Below are 17,052 nucleotides of genomic sequence, written 5' to 3' on the forward strand. Positions count from 1 at the left end.
GTGGAATAGCTTACCTGAGTATCTAAAACAACTCTTGCAATGGCAGTTTGTACAACATTAGTACGATCCAGACAATCCATACAGTTTACACGAAACACATTACGTTGATCACAAATAATTCCCTTTCTGTCAACCCTGTGAAAGAACATCAATTTCTAGTTATTGTAATCACTGATTGGTCCATACATGATCGGGAAATAATGTCAACAGATGCAAATACCGAAACCACAAACATAAGCGCTCATTTTAAACTACGTCCAACAGGGACAAAAAATAAAAACAAGTAAATCATGCTATTTTAATAAACAATCAGGATATTTATTCCAAAACACACTCAGCATCATAGTTAAATTAAGCCATATAGCCTAAAGTAAAATTGAGTACAATTGCTTTCAAATTGCTTTTGCATGACAACATAATTTTAAATTTCTTTTCCAAGACCTCACCAACAGATTTGGGATATTTCAGACTTTTACCAGGTTTTTTAAGACCTTTTTAAGAGATTGAAGACTTTTTCAAAAACCCCGTCATGGTATGGTGAAGGAGAACTCTTATAATAGCATTATTAGTGTGCGAATACATCTGTCTGTGTGATATGTTAGTCACTTAACCTATACTGAGACACACATGCTGGCCTCCCACGCTAATGCTGCATCGCAATCATCTCCCTAAGGCAACTCCATATGCCACAGTAGAACATGTATTTCAATCAAAATCCAAAACTCATTAGTACAAAATAATGTATTCATATAGTAACACAAAAATCAACATGAACACTACCGGTACTGTAACTTGGTCTATCACAATCATTCACCACCTCATCTGGAATTCTGGTACTCATTTGTTCTTAATGACTATAAAGTATTAGTTTTGAACATAGACTCAGCAAATACATGTATTTATCAGCATACATGCACACTACTGTCATATTTTTAATGATAGATGAGTGTTGAAACATGAGACATATGGTTTATGCATGTAATAACAACAATTCTTAATTTATATTTATCATATGCATAACATGAGATGAGAGGCAGAACAGGACTGGTCATAAATGCATGTCACATACTGGCAAACTTGTGTGTTCATTTTCAGAATTATTATTAAGCCGCTCAAACGAACTGGTTGAAATAGTGAAAAAAATTCCTAGCAAATGGAAGTGAATATTATGAATGGGCCACATAGTGTACACAAGCCATTTGAGTGAACACCATTGTACCAACAAAATTACCACATTCAACACTCGTAATGACATATTTTGTATTCGTTATTTCAGCAATATTCATAGTTCCACTTACATGTACAACAGCTGCCATTTCATTTTTTAGGATTTTGGAAATATGCATGTGATTAATATATAGGCAAACAATATTTTCACATTAATAGCTAGGCTGACATAAGCAGACACTCTAGACTAGACTAGCATCAATCTTCACCTATGACGCTTATTGACACAAAACTCTGGCAAAAATCACACGTGTCTGCTGATATCAACCTATCAGAAAATATCATGGAATTATACATGTATACATTGTATATGTACAAAAGGAATGAATTTTAGGATATTGAGGGGTTAACTTACCAGCAGTATCGCATGTCTTTGATGATTTCTTTAATACTTTCTGTTAACACAGACACATTCTCAAACTTCATACCTCGACTGAAAAGGAAGACAATCAAGAAGTGATTGGGATCAACAGAAAAGGAAGTTGTATCGAGAATATAGGATTGAAATAGAATAAAGTCAAACCAAGACTGAAGTTGATTATCAGTACAGAAGAGCTTGTCTGAACACTTTTTGAAAATATCGTTTGGTTTACGAGTGATCAATATGTTACATTCAAGTTTTTTCAACAATCGCTGTGTGAAATTGCCACAATGACAGATAACTCTATAGTCACGCATTTATACATTGTATATCAATAAAATGGGTTTTAAGCATTCCTTAAATGCCAAAACATTGAATTCCAAGAAATGGCCAAAAAACAACCAACCAGAGTTGAAAATGCTATAAACAAAAACTTTATTTATTTATTTAGTTTCACAGGAAGTATCTGTTACAGTAGTGAATGAAAAAAGTGAACAGCCACAGTTAGAGCAATTAACATACATCAGAGGACATCACTGTGTGCCACTGTTTTCCCAGTAACTCATTTTCAACAGTTGTCCTAATTGGTTTTACACATTATCGATTAAAAGTCAGACATTGGAATAATGCTACTTTGTAATTATTTTTTCAAAATACAACATTGTCAATAGGCAACATTCAAATTTAAGGATAGGCATAACACAATATCTCTGTTGTGCGTTTGAGTTCTTTCTATTGTCTATCGTTAAATAATATTAATATTCCTGACTGAAAACCCTCTAATTTGCATTTGGATTTGGTCTTTTTTGAATATGAAGCTCAATTCGAGCCTGAAATCTGAATCACTAGATGCAATATGAAGCTACATCCACTCACATCTGTGTGATTTATCCACTATGGGATACCCACAAACATAAACTTTATTTTAGCTGTCATTTATTTTGACTGCAAACAGCAACACAGTGCATGCAGCTTAATGCAGCTGAGCTTTACTGATTTCCATTACAAGGAAAAGTTGTTTAAATTTGGCTTTACCTCTCAAACGAATATAGCAAAACAACTAGAAAGTAGGGATTAACAAAATTACACAGTAAAGAAAAAACATTCTTATAACATACTCACCAGTATTCATGGAAATCAAAACTGACATATGTGAGCAGAGGACTATTATAATTGAGTATATAATGTACAAATGCATCTCCTATAATCTGCTCTCTTCCTGTCTGATCAACCAGGTTTATTATGGCAACCTTCTTGTAAATGTTCAACTCTCCATCAAAATGTCTCCTGAAGGCATTATCTGTGTCTTCTTCGCCTAAACCACAACAAACAAAATCTCAAAACTATATTCAATTATAACTGATGAACCTACAGTATCACATTGAATGAGAATTTGGTTTTATGTGAGATAGTAGAATCAAATTCAAGCAGTGAAATATTCATGAACACTGTTTTTCACATTTATTTTGGTTAACCATAGAGTATTTTAGACGGCAATGTGAAAAACTGACAAAAAATTCACTAAATTGTGGATTAGTTTATTTTGGCAAAATTTGATTGCAAATTAGCAACTTCATAAACAAATTTAATAGTTATTATATACATAATGTTTCAAAATTAAATAAAACCTGCTCACACAACACACATTAACCATCAAGAGCAAGATACCAGGAATAGATTACCACATTTTTAATTAACTTACTGATAATTGAATGATCATAAAATCAACAAACATTTATACATCTACATCTGTCAATAAATGTTACTGTGAAATACTTTATTTTAGCTGGAAATAATTTTCGCTGAAAAGGCTTTTATTTTCACTGATGTTTGATAAGTTGAATGTGAAATATAGGAAAAAAAGTATATTCGCCAGATTTTATTTTCACGGAATAGCGAAAATAAATTCCAAGCGAAAATAAAGTAGTCTACAGTATTTATTGGCAAGTACGACAATGTATAGAGTATGTTTACCAACTATTTGCCAGTTTCTGCAATATAATATACATGATTGTACAATGTACATGTACAAGGATTTGTCAGTGTGGGTCATTTGGCATTGAACACAAAATAGATAGCAAGGTGCATAGATTAGGAAAATCGTGAAACGGTCAATGTCAACCAATAAATCACCCTCAAAATAAATCACCTTTTTTTATTTTTGGCTTATCTATGTGAGATTTATTTAAACTGCAGGTTCTGTAAACTAAAAATAGATGGGAGTACAACATCACAGAGCATCTTTGTGCTAGCCCCTGCATTTCATAGTGTTCTAAAATTCAAGGCCACAAGAGCAATTGCCTTGGATTCCCCAATCTGACTGCTCTGATACCATCTTCAAAACAGCTATATTCAGTATGTTCTTCATATTATCAATTGATCAGAGGTATTTTTAGAAGCCTAGAAACTTTATGGAGGCACATCAAAGGCAATTGCCTTCATGCCGAATAAGTCACAAATGTAGTCTTGTAGTGCAAACTACATTTTCTGTCTACAATTTTGGTGCTTCAAAATATCAAATTCAATTCCTGATTAGAAAAGTGTACACGTCATTGTAGACATTAATACGATAGGAAATACTGAGCAAGTTGTAATGAATCTCAATTACCATCAACAGCAAATATGCAAAAAAATCATTTTTGATTGTAATAATCAGTACCTTTATCTAACCTAGGAGGCGGCCTGTATTTATAACCTGGCTGACTCCAAAATACCGGAACAGAACCTCTCACTTGAACAAATGCTACAGTATGGTGAGGAATGGACAAGATCTGTTCTGTTTCCACATAGTTCGCACAGGCACCTTTTTCGTCAACTCCTCTTCTTTTATATCTGGTTCCTACAAAGCATGGAGTATGAGATTGATAAATAAATCACATTTGTAACCATCTAACAGTGTAAAGAGATTAGATGTTCAAACCAACTGAGAATTCCACATGATCAGTGGTTCATCATTCGCTGCAAAACAAATGACCTTTGCAGAGGAAGTTGCTAAAGTAATCTCCCTTGCGGCTATGAATGAAGGAGTTTAGAAGATTATTGATTTCCCATGTAATGACAGATTGTAAAATTTGCAATGAAAGCATCCCTCAAGAACATGATCAACAAGGAAATCTGAGTGCAATATGAGGTTTGAAACGAGAATCTACTTCAATCTCGTTTTGTACCGCAAAAGATATTCAAAAGTCAGTGTTTACTCTTTAGCATATCTTACCTGCACGGTGTCTGCTTCTACGAGATATCAAACTTAATGTAAATTGTAATGGCTCTTGTAACATGGGATCATCAGCCTCTTCATCTTCACTAAAATCTAACTGACATTTCTCAATCTGCACAAACCCTTGTATAACAGGTACTCTCCAGTGATCTGATAAAGCAGCATCCTATCAAACGATAAAGAAAAAAAAATTTGATATGCTCAATTTACACAAAATCTTTCGTGCAGGTGACTGATTTTTTTGGTATGTTAACAGAATGTTAGCCACTTTTTCATCTTAAGCTAATAATGGTATTATTAATGAAAATCATTGTTTTAATTTGGCCAAAGACAATATACGAGTAATTCAAAAATATTTTTGAACCAAGAACAAACACTTAAATCAGTACTAAAGTGAAATTCGCCATAGCTTACCACTTGAACAAGCATGAGTGTATTGATATCAATTTATTTACAGATACAATTACCTATAATTGTTATGTAAATTATTTTCCTCCCAGTGAATAATAAGTCTTTTGGGTTGTTAGCCTTTTTTATTTATACATATAATTTATAGCGACACATTGGTGCCACATACCAAAATAGAAACCAAACAAGAATCCCACTGAGTATTATAGGAAAAAGTACGGTATTGTCTGTATGGGTGTTGAAATTGACACAGAGCAAGTAATCAGTGCAAGTAGCACGAGAAAAAAATGGTACCATTTCTAGTGCTGAAATGGTACTAAATCTAGTGATGAAATGATACTTGATCTAGTGTTGAAATAGCACAGTTTTAGAAGCAAAATGTGAGTGTCATTGCTATAGGGGTATGCATGTACAAGTTGCGTAATTATTGCCTCAAAATTGAAAGTGAAAAGATTGCAAGTTTATCATATCTCTACTGTTAATTTTGTACTTGTACAGAATCAGATGGAATTCCAAAAGTTAAGTTTATACACCTTGGTGACTGCTGGGGAGAGAGTTATAAATAGATTTTATGTGGGTGTAGGGAGCTCAAAGCACAAACTATTCTGTGACTAAACTAAACTGTGACACTTGATATTTTTTTTATAAAATGTAATTTTACTGAATAAATTTTATTGCATCCTCAGAAATACTACCTTTTTATCAGGCTAAAGCAATAAAGTAATAAAAGAAAGTTTAGTTAGTTAATATATAGCCAGATGTTTCATGATATCAAAGTATCATTTTTTGTTGCATCATTGGTAGTGAAAAGACTACCATGATAAAGTGACAAAAAAAAAACATACAGCTTTAAAATCCTTCCGAATGCCATTTTTTTCAATTTCACTGCTGTGCAAGAAGAGCAGAGAAGTCAAACTAAATTGAAGGACTTTAAGTTTCCCAAAGTTTTGTATTACCTGAAGCAATACAGCAACTTTTAACTTTTTCACCACTAGTTCTCTCTTTTCATCACAAATTCACAAAATAGTCCTGTTTAAACATGTAGTCCTTCAGAAGATTTGTACAAAAATGGCCAAAGTTTTTGAGTAAAAACTGAAATTTGCCTTAAATTTTGTTTGTTGGCTCTAAAATTAGGGTTCATTTCCAGAAATATTGAAGAATATGAGAAAAAAGTGCAGAAAAGTTTGGGTGAGGAAGTCTGGTGGTGAAAAGGTTAATGACCCAAACATGTAATTTGAACACAAATTGATGTATGATGAAATCATATTTTATGCACTGGCTGCTATATTCAATCTTAGATTATTGCAAATATTGTCAATTTAAAGCACGACAAGCAGCTGGTCAAAGTAAATGAACAAAAACATAAATACCTCACAATCAATGATATCTTGAATCATGAATTTATTCCAGAAGAACCTGTCATCAGGATTGAGTTTAAAAGAAGAATCTTTATCTTTATGTAGATGTTGCCTTTGTATGGAGTTGGTCAAGTCACCAGTAGGACTATAGTAGAAAGAATCATAATCACTGAACATCTTATGAAGTTCTTCTAGCACTCGTCTTTCAAGCTTTTCTCTGTCCTTTAACTCTTTCTGTGGCGAGAAAATGTAGCATGAGAAACAAATTTATGTCTAGAATATAATGTGAATGAAGGCAATAATGTCCTGTAAAACAGATTACGTTAAAGATGGAAGTGTCATGATGCAGGCATCTATAATAGAAGGGCTTCTAATAGATTAAATATGGTGATACTTGTGAGAATTTGTCTGATATTACTCAGATCCCATATATTCCTTATATAGTTTTAGTAGAACTACTTGTGTGTGTACAGAATGTATAGTACAAAATATCAAATTTCAAAATATGAATTTCACAATAAACCACTAGTTTGTACAAAAAAGTCACTTCTAATATTGAGAAGAGAATGATGTACCGGTATGTACTGTATCTACCGGTATCTCAGAAGTGCAATATGTGAAATTGAACGATTAAAGAAAATACATGTACACTTTACCTTACATGTTATGTTTATTGTTGCAATATATGATTATTTTAGCACTTGCAATACCAAGATTTATCCATAGTGAAGCTGTTAATGTATGCATACTTCTGGGAATGCACATGCACCAACATGAAAACAAATGGCTTTCACCTAGGTGGGGGCTTTCATAGACTTGAGATCACATACTCGTGTGTTTGGCTAAATACTTACTTTTGATACAGTCACTTGGAAGTAAAATATCAACATATGTCTGCATTTAGGGACGACGTCAAAAGATCAATGTCGGATAAAAAACTTAAGTTTTTTTCTAAACCCCCCACTGAAACTTAATTGATAAATATTGGTCATGGCATCACCATTAAATACAAATTGATAATCGGACAGTAGTATTGCATAGCAGTTGGTTGTCGGGTGGGTGTAAAAAGATTTTACAAATGCACCTCACTTGACGCACAGATTTACACTCAAACCAAACCATTTTTCTGTGTTTATTTCCCTTTTCAGTTATTTCTGTCCATGATTGGATAGAAATAAACGAACTACAAATACTCTAAGATTTTTTTGACTTCATTAAAAAATAAAATCGTTTTTGTAGGATGAAAACTTTTTGAGTTTTTTATCCGACATCGATCTTTTGACGTCGTCCCTTAGGTCAATTGATTTCCCAACAAAGACCCTTCTAGGGCTTCTAGAGTTGATCCCAAAATTTGTACTGAGCTTGATATCATCACAGCTCACACCTAGGCATCATGACATCTACTATTGTAGTGAGAATAACACACATGACTAACTGTACATCAGAAAGATACAACTTTAACACTCTAAACGTAACTAACCTTTTTGCCTTTAGTACCAGTAGTGACAGATTTAATAGAATTCCATGTCTTGATGAGGGCTTTCTGTTGTCCATCCTGAGAAGTAACTATTTTATCAGGTTTTGTCATGCCAAAATGATGTTTCTTGCATAACTGTTGGAGTAAAAAAAAAAGAATATGGTGATTACACATACAGGATTCAACTCATGATGCATGAACATTTGAACAGCACAAATTAAAATACAGAGCAGTGCAGTAAAAAAAGGCTTAATTTTCAGAGAAGCACTGCAAGTGCTTACACAAATTTATAAATTCTTTATATCTAAGCACTATTATAGTTATATTTTTTAAAGAGCTTCAACATAAATATGTCATTACATTTCCCTTGCATCTATTATACGGGTAGATATTTGATGGTAGCTATAGGGCCATCTTTTGAGGACAAGTTTAACATGTAGCTGCAGCAGCTTTAGCCTTTGAGTCTGTGGAATACTCATACAGGAGAGAGCTTGATCCCTTTTAACTTATGTCTACCAATCATGAGACTGATTTAACCAGCCATATGGTACTGGGGATCAAGATACACATACATTGTACCTCTCACTCTCAGGTTCTACTTGTAGGTGGAAAATTAGTATTAGACCAGTATTCTCCTATAATTTTATTCTGCATGAATGCAGAAGCAGGAAAGACCGCGTAAATTGAGTGATTATTAACTCTGCTTAAACGCTTTTGAAGAATGCAGTCAATTACAGTACTATTCAATAATATATGGAGAATTTTAAATCAAATTAAGATAATTGTCTGAGAAAATGAGTAACTGGATATTGAAAATTATGTTAAATTAGTTAATTTCACTATGGTTTCATATATGTAGTATGACAAATTTATCACCCTGACTTTGTTTCCCTGACAACATGCTCTCTAGTCTTCTTTGTATTTAACACACTCTACTCCAAAATTAGCATCTGCAGAAAAAAATAAACTTCTCAAATCAGTTTTTCCATTTAGAAAATACAAATTATTTAGAGGGAACTTCATTTTATTTCTGACAATTACTAATTTAAAAGTTGATTAGAGGTATGTGTCCTCTATTCAGAGTAATACACCAAAGTTAACATGGCAGACATAAACATTGTTGGCTGGAGCAATTTGAATTCTTGCATACTGGTAATTTATAACTATACACACAACTCCAAAATCTTCTCTGAGTGGTGGAGAAATAAAGTTATTGCAAGGAATCAACTATATGAAGTTTCATTCATGTTTTATTGTGGGAATTAATTATAAAATCAAGTAAGGTTTTGATGCAGCTGAACACTTGACATAAGAATTTCCTGAAATGCTGCTTCACTATGACAAGCTATATAAAAGTCTAAAAAAAAATACTTGAGGTACAGAAACTAAATTTCTTATTTATGAAATCAAAATCACAAAGTCAAGGTTTCCATTGAATCAAGGCTCATTCATTTAACCTTTGCAACATATTAAATGTAATCTATACGTGTATATCAAAAGCTTGTGGTAGCAAAATATTATTTCTATCTTTTTTTGTTTTCCACTTCAGTATATATGTACAGGTACTGTATACTAATCGTTTACAGTATTACTAACATGTACATTTGTATAACACAGCATATACAGAATGTATATTAAGTTTTAATTCTTGCCTTAGAGCACACACTGACATTTAAAGGATAGCAATACAAAGAGACAATTGTAAAGCATTAATGAACCCTTCGACATTTGCTACTGGTTCCATTATAAATGTACCGGATTCGGCTGATACACCGCCCATCCTAAACCCCGCCCATGGGCGATGTTTCAAATAGTGGGCGATGTTTTGGTCCACACATTGCCTGACTGAACCAACAAACATTTTTACAGACCCCAATTTTCCCGTCCGACATCTTGTATCGAGCGCGCTATTTCAAATATGACGCTAAAATAATTCACTGTGAAGTCGAAAAGCATTAAAACTTCAATAAAACCAATGCTGTATACGAATTGTTGTTGCGTATTATGACTCGTTAAAATACATTTCACTTACGTTTATTACACTCGAATAAAGTCTACGATTGAAAAGAATGTTATTTACAAAGTTTAAAATATCCAAGCCTTCCTGGTTCGAGCCTCTTGGTTGTTATCAGTAATGTTTAATCCTTGTCTGTATCGCATTCCAGACAAAAAGTCGGTAAACAAGAAATAGGCAAACTAAAATGTCTCCCGCGTTTTACATACGACATGATTATTAAAAAACAAAGTTAAGCGGTCGTGTACGTTCTATAAAGCTAACCTTGTACACATAATCTTGTACTGACGTGTTTTTTGTCCAAAAAAGAAGGTTCCCTTTCAGTTAACTCTTCGCGTTCATGGTTTTTGTGAGAGTTGAAAGATTTTTTGAACACATGACAAGTAACTATATTGATTTGCGTTAAGCTGGATGGCCTGAATTTAAATATCAGTGCGTGAACTCTGGAGGTCATTGCCCAATGCCGCACATGGTTATTATAGTTCAGTCGAAATGTACGTGAATATTGCGATCGAAGTGCGCTGTCCAGAGTTTATTATATTATAGTAAAATTTAATTTGACGCATGGTATGGTTTATATTACATGTTCAATTCATTTCAAATAAAAAAAAATCACCATTGGAACATCGATGAATCACAAGTATTTAAAATATTTTCTCGACTTTCCGTGGATACCAGACTACTATCATTTTTAATGATTTAAATGCGCCCATGTTTATGTTTGCGTAATTATTACGAATGCAACGCATTATCAAGTCGGTAATATTGAAATATTCACAGACCCAATACCCCGGGTCAGCATCCTAACAATAGTAAAAATTAACTTGAGTTTGCGTAATTATCATGAAAGCAGTACATTACAAAGTTGAAATATTCAGAGCTGGTACAAAATTGTAAACATAATTTGCGTAATTAGAAGTAAACGACGTTGATATATTCAAAGCCAGTACAGAGTTGCATACAAGTTGCGTAGTTGCTGTACCGTCGGATATAATAACAATTTTACTAGATCGACGCACGGACCACAAAAGAAAAAGGTTGCTAAGGTAACGCGCCAGTTCAGCGCGTGACTTGGGGTCAAACTTTGGTCAACACACACTTGATGGCAGCATCGCCGCGCAGCAAGTTTCGCGAAGTACTTGAAGTTCAATTGCGTATCAAAATGATGTTGCTGATCACTCAGTTGTCGCAGCGTGTGTTGTGCCATGTCCATGATGCACCCAGTTTCGACTTTGACTTGCTTTTCCTTCTTAGTGCATGTTCTTGTTCACGTAAAATGCGACCTCTCACCAGTGTATTAAAACACTTTGAATTTATACTTTGCATGATTATATTTGGTCAACGCGAAACATTATTTTTTCTAGACCATTTTTATCAACGCAGGGGTATTTTTCCCAGACAAGATGGGCCTCGCAATATCTGGCAAAAGATCGCCCGGGCGATCTTTTGGTCCACATTTTTGTTAAAAAAAATCAAATCCTCCATGAGATCGCCCAGGGCGGGGTATCAGCCGAATCCGGTAACTCTAAATTATTCATACACTACATCTCAAAAACTAAGCTCACACCCTGTAGCATCTTTGTGGAGCATAGCGCTCAAAGACGAGAAACAGAGGAAAACCTTCTCTGGATTTAAAGCAGTACATACAAGTACATGTAGGCAACATTAAAAACTTAGTACTAGTACTTTATTCAGGACATATATGTACATGTGCACTGTTTGTATACCATTTTAGCAGACAAGAACTGCAGGTTGGCATCAAATGCCCACAGAGGTAAAGTACACATTTAATCCAACAGGTCTTTTTCATATAAAAAATCTAAGAAAGCTTAAAAAGAAATCCCATAAGGGTATTGGAGGCATGAAGTACAAATAAGGAATAATTGATGTTTATTTACTAGTTTCATTAAAACTTGATGAGCGGGTGGTACATCAAGTAACATGCATCTGTGGAGCACCTATAAATTGGTTAATTTATTCAAAATAAATTAGGTAATTTACATCTATGTACCATGTTTCATTAAAATCTGTTGAATAGTACTTTAGAAACAAGTGAAAATGCTTAAAATTGGTTAATTAATATGCTAAATAGGTAATTAATCTGCACAGATTCCAATTAAAAACTAATCAGGTTTGTGCATTATCGGAGAGCATGTACATACAATGTTTAATTTTAATCTGTTTTATAGTACAAGAGAAAAAAGTGAAAAAGCTTAAAATTGGCCAATTAATATGCAAATTAGGTAATTACTATGCACAGGATTTCAACCAACAACTAGGACTGTGCTTTATTCCAGGGCATCTATGAACAAAGTGTCATTGAAATCAGTTTAATGGTACATGAGAAGCAAGTGAAAATGTTTCACATTCATTTGGCTAATTAATATGCAAATTAGGTCATTAATATGCACAAGATTTCAACCCAAAACTAATCATGTCTGAGCATCTATGTACCAAGTTTCAATACAATCTGATAATTGGTTCTTGAGATTTCAGTGGAACAGACACACACACACACACACACACACACACACACATACACACACACACACACACACACACACACTAACCGCAAAGACTCCCATCGTGTGCTTCTATATGGAAGTCAAAAATCATCATTCAATATCATATACATTTCTTATTCCCAGTAATTGTACATGAAGATTTATATTACTTATATCTGAATAAGGTTACACCTCTACACTGAGGTTGGACTGATATAAAAGATTAATGATACCATATCTGTCAGCTTCAACAAATATAATATACAATCATGTATCAGGGCATTCTATTTGAGGACAGTGATCACTTCATTGCAAAACACTTCAATTAAATCCATTGGTTCATTAATTGGATAAAATAGGGCACGCAAGTTTTTAAAACAAATATCCACCAGTCGGCCATTGTTGATCTGCTCACATGTACCATTGTAATGTCTTGTTTAAAATAAGACAAATGCATGTCAAGGAACAACTAGGGGTGCACATTTTTGTAACCACAAGAAAGATTTTCAGCTACATTTTAAGAATATCTCATTAAACATATAACAAGTCATTCTCATGTATTATAGGCACTATGGCAAAACTATTGAGATGACATCCACAACATCAAGCGACATATATGAAATTTGGTTCCTCGCAACTGCATTTGTTTAAACAAGATGCCTGTCAGACAGCCATTTTGGATTTGATGGTGACAAAAATGGACATGTATTTGTCTGATATCATGACTGATATGTGTGAAAATTGAACTTGATCAATCCATGCATGTCAGAGATAAGGATTTTAAACTACATTCTTTAAAACAAAATGGCCGCCATTGGGCCATTTTTAACTCAATCTGAAAAATAAAATAAAGTGCGCATCAAGGTCCCATTACGTTTAATGTATGTACCATTTTTGACCAGAATCTGTTCATGCATGAATGAGACCTGGTTCCAGAATAATGAACATGTGTGATTTTGAGACATTTTTGGCCTCGCTTGTGCATATGTCTGCTATGATGTACGTGGGAAGTTTGAACTTGATCAGTCTAATCATGTGTGAGATATTCCTGGATGTGGATGGTTGGACACACAGAGGTCATAAATCCACAAGTCTGCATTTAGACCGTGTCCGAATAGGAAATAAATATTATTCAGTACCTTCAAAAAGTACCGGTACATTAGAAATAAAAAAAAAATTGTAGCAAATATCATGAATGAGCAGAATCACTATATACACAATGAATATTTCTAATCGGTGTTACCCGGTATTTTGCCTGTGCCACGGATTGATAAAAATTGTTGGCAGTAATTACTCATGTCTGCTGATTTCAACGTAAGAGAAAATATCATGAGGTTATATATAACATTTGTTAACTGATCTGATCTGATATTATTAATATATAAACACTGATCCTTACATCAGTCAAATTTCCAGGAAACAGAAACTCTAATGACATACATTGTAAATGTATCTCGCAGCCAGATTATTTGATTTGATGTACATGTATTGATTCACATGAAATCCCCCACAGATTTGCAGATGATCTATTGTACAGTTTGCGTCATATGTAACCTTATGCAGTCTAGATATAACGTCATACATGTATATTATGTGCCTTTGGGGATGTGAATAGTGATGAGACGCATTAGGACAAATCAATGTTGTCTTGGTATCACCACTACAGTCTATAATGACGTGGATATAAAGGTGCAAGTGTACATTGTACATGTACACCACCTGCTGGTGGTAGTGGTGAAATTATTGGCAAAGTAAACCATTACATGTACAGCACGTAATGTATGGAATCAATCTTTTGTATATGCAAGTTTGTGAACTGTTATGTGTGTGACAGATTAGGTTTCTAAGAATTCTGATCAAAACGTGGTTGATTGAACTCTAAAGAAATGAGCCACAGAAGCTATTATCACTTGTATAGTCATATTAACTTTTCTATAAAATGTAACTTCAATAGCAGTGCATGTAACCCTATGAATTTCAAGTTTTCATAAAACTGATACACCAAATTTGCAATAAGCAAGTTATTCTAATTTTTCATGAAGTTATTTGGCATATTAAAGTGTGCTTCTCTAATAGAGTGTATCCAATAATTAAATTAAAAATGGCAATCTACTGATTAAAAAGTCAGACTTGTAAGTTATTTGTAACTACCATTATTACTTTACAACCTAATCACATCAAATTTGTCAATCAAGATTCACCTCGTCATCAAGATTTTATTATAGCTACCCCAATACATGTATACACTCAGAATCTTGATCAAACTGTACAGACAAAAGTCTTTATAAAAAATGAACAACCACCTATTCTCAGAGGTGGAGCTAAATCACAGAACATTCTATGTTGCTAAGACAGACATCACTGTACCATGTATGCTGCTGCGGAATGCTGTGGAACGCCAGTCGAAGTTGAGAATACAGGACAAACTCAACAATAAAACAATCCTGAATAACCAAATTTATATATATTGCACATGTAGGGGTAATCTTGTTACACTCTTCAGGAGAGTTTCAACAACTAGCCTAAAGCACAATTTTTGTGAGTTTTCAACCTTTGTTTTTACTGGTTGTGGTTGCCAGGCTGAAAATACATGCAAATACTATATGAGTCATCAGTTGATGTGATATTGTAGTTCTTTTTAATCTGTCTGCCAAATGTTGTCACTTACAATGAGACACAATGAAATGATTGACAGAAATCGCACAGGGGAATGGTATCTCAAATGAAAGCAAAATTACAGAGTGTATGTACACTTTTTTTTTCATCAATATTGAGTGATTCAACACATTGATCTGAAATTAGTTATTTAGCATCTGTATAATGCTCAACAAAATTTATAACGCTCCTTGTGATTGGTCAAGTGGTAAGGTTGCCATCTTCAAACAAAAAGTTTTTTTTTTTTTTTTTTTTTTTTTTACAGATGCCATGTTTATCTCATTATTTTGAAATGTGTCATGTTGCATCTTTATACATGTAGTAATATGTAGCATGTATGACCAATGTATCTTCTGAGAAAACTAAAACATGTATATTAGTGGGTACATATTAAGGCATATTCAGCCATCAAACTTGAACTCGACAAAAGCTCTGCAGCTTTAATTTCAATTATGTTATCTAAAAAATTTTATAGAATCATGGTGGGTTTTATGTTCAGACGATCCATCTAAATGTGGGGAAATAGTACACATTGTAGAATATAACACACAATTGTGTTTGTCTGTTTTGGTTTGATCAGGTGACTAAACAATGAATTGGCATTGGGAAAAAATAGTTTCCATGGCAATGAGATCCAGATCAACTTTTTACCAATTTGTAACCCCTTCTGAAGATTTCATGAGAATCCACCAATAACTTTTTGATTTATAAATGAAATATCAGTTTCAAAACTGCTTTTTCCATGGCAACCAGATCCATATCTCTACCAATATTTAATGGCTTGATACTCGCATCAAGGACAACCTCCCCTGAAAATTTCATAAAAATCTGAAAATTTGTTTCCATTGCAACAAAATTGTTTGGTATCAAGGGCAACCTATCTTGAAATTTTATGAGAGTCCATTCATAAGTTTTTGGTTGCGAATGAAAAATCATTTCTGAAATTGTTGTTTCCATGGTAACTGAACCCAGTTCAGTAACAACATTTATTGGGTTTGTCCATGTGTTAAAGGCAACTCCTCCTGAAAAAATTACGAGAATTCATCAATAACTTTTTAGTTATCCTGCTAACAGACAAACAAACCAACCAATACTACCAAAAACATAACCTCCTTGGCAGAGGCAATAATGAATTGACTCACTAAACTAATTGTACACATACAACATTTATGTACTATATGTGAAACACTCACTCTTTACTGATACCAATCAAGAGGACACGTGCGAGAAATTGACACATCCAACACACAAACAGAACCAGAAGTCTTCACTTATCATCAATTTCCATAAGAGAAGGGACTAAAACAATATAACTAACTCGCTTTTAAAACTAACTGATTATAGGTGGTATAGCATACATGTGATAAATATAGTATAGCTTTCTTCCTTAGGCTATTTTTAGCATGTGATGACCGCCATGCTAGAATTTTTCAGAAACTAACACAGCAGTTACATGTATTTGCAATTTATGAGAATACTGTCAATATAAAATTACATAATGTGCAGCTGTTCAATTATAATATAATTACTATTTTCATATTCATCATCTGTCATATTTAATAACGTACACACACAGATGCAGGTATTGGTGAGCTATATTCATATTTGACAAAAATGAAAAAATAAACATTGCAGCCACATGATATATTCGTTTGCCGTAAATTGTACTGGTATTTATAGTGCCTAAAAAACAAATTTCCAAATTGTGAATTTTCTGAAACTCGCTTTTGTTAAATTTATTAAAATATGTAATTGCCATTGTATGATGTCTTATGTATTTTTTAGATAAATGTACACTACCAGTGTATGTAAGTGTTTCTCAATATATTTA

The 17,052-nt window shown here is 33.5% G+C and overlaps 1 protein-coding gene across 4 annotated transcripts in view; it reads right to left on the bottom strand.

The window, feature by feature from the left end:
* Nucleotides 1-17,052, bottom strand: part of LOC102802450 (phosphatidylinositide 4-phosphatase SAC2-like) — a 59,267-nt gene that overhangs the window by 20,946 nt on the left and 21,269 nt on the right. For all 4 annotated transcript variants that reach the window (XM_085504319.1, XM_085504318.1, XM_078013964.2 and 1 more), the window contains exons 4-10: nucleotides 8,052-8,183; nucleotides 6,584-6,805; nucleotides 4,803-4,971; nucleotides 4,248-4,427; nucleotides 2,711-2,903; nucleotides 1,583-1,660; nucleotides 15-135 (exon numbers count right to left, since the gene is read on the bottom strand). In XM_085504319.1, the coding sequence (XP_085360445.1) occupies nucleotides 15-135; nucleotides 1,583-1,660; nucleotides 2,711-2,903; nucleotides 4,248-4,427; nucleotides 4,803-4,971; nucleotides 6,584-6,805; nucleotides 8,052-8,183 (1,095 nt within the window). The remainder of the gene's footprint in view (nucleotides 1-14; nucleotides 136-1,582; nucleotides 1,661-2,710; nucleotides 2,904-4,247; nucleotides 4,428-4,802; nucleotides 4,972-6,583; nucleotides 6,806-8,051; nucleotides 8,184-17,052) is intronic.

This window comes from Saccoglossus kowalevskii, chromosome 10, assembly GCF_978046115.1.
Source record: "Saccoglossus kowalevskii chromosome 10, keSacKowa6.1, whole genome shotgun sequence".
Taxonomy (NCBI): domain Eukaryota; kingdom Metazoa; phylum Hemichordata; class Enteropneusta; family Harrimaniidae; genus Saccoglossus; species Saccoglossus kowalevskii.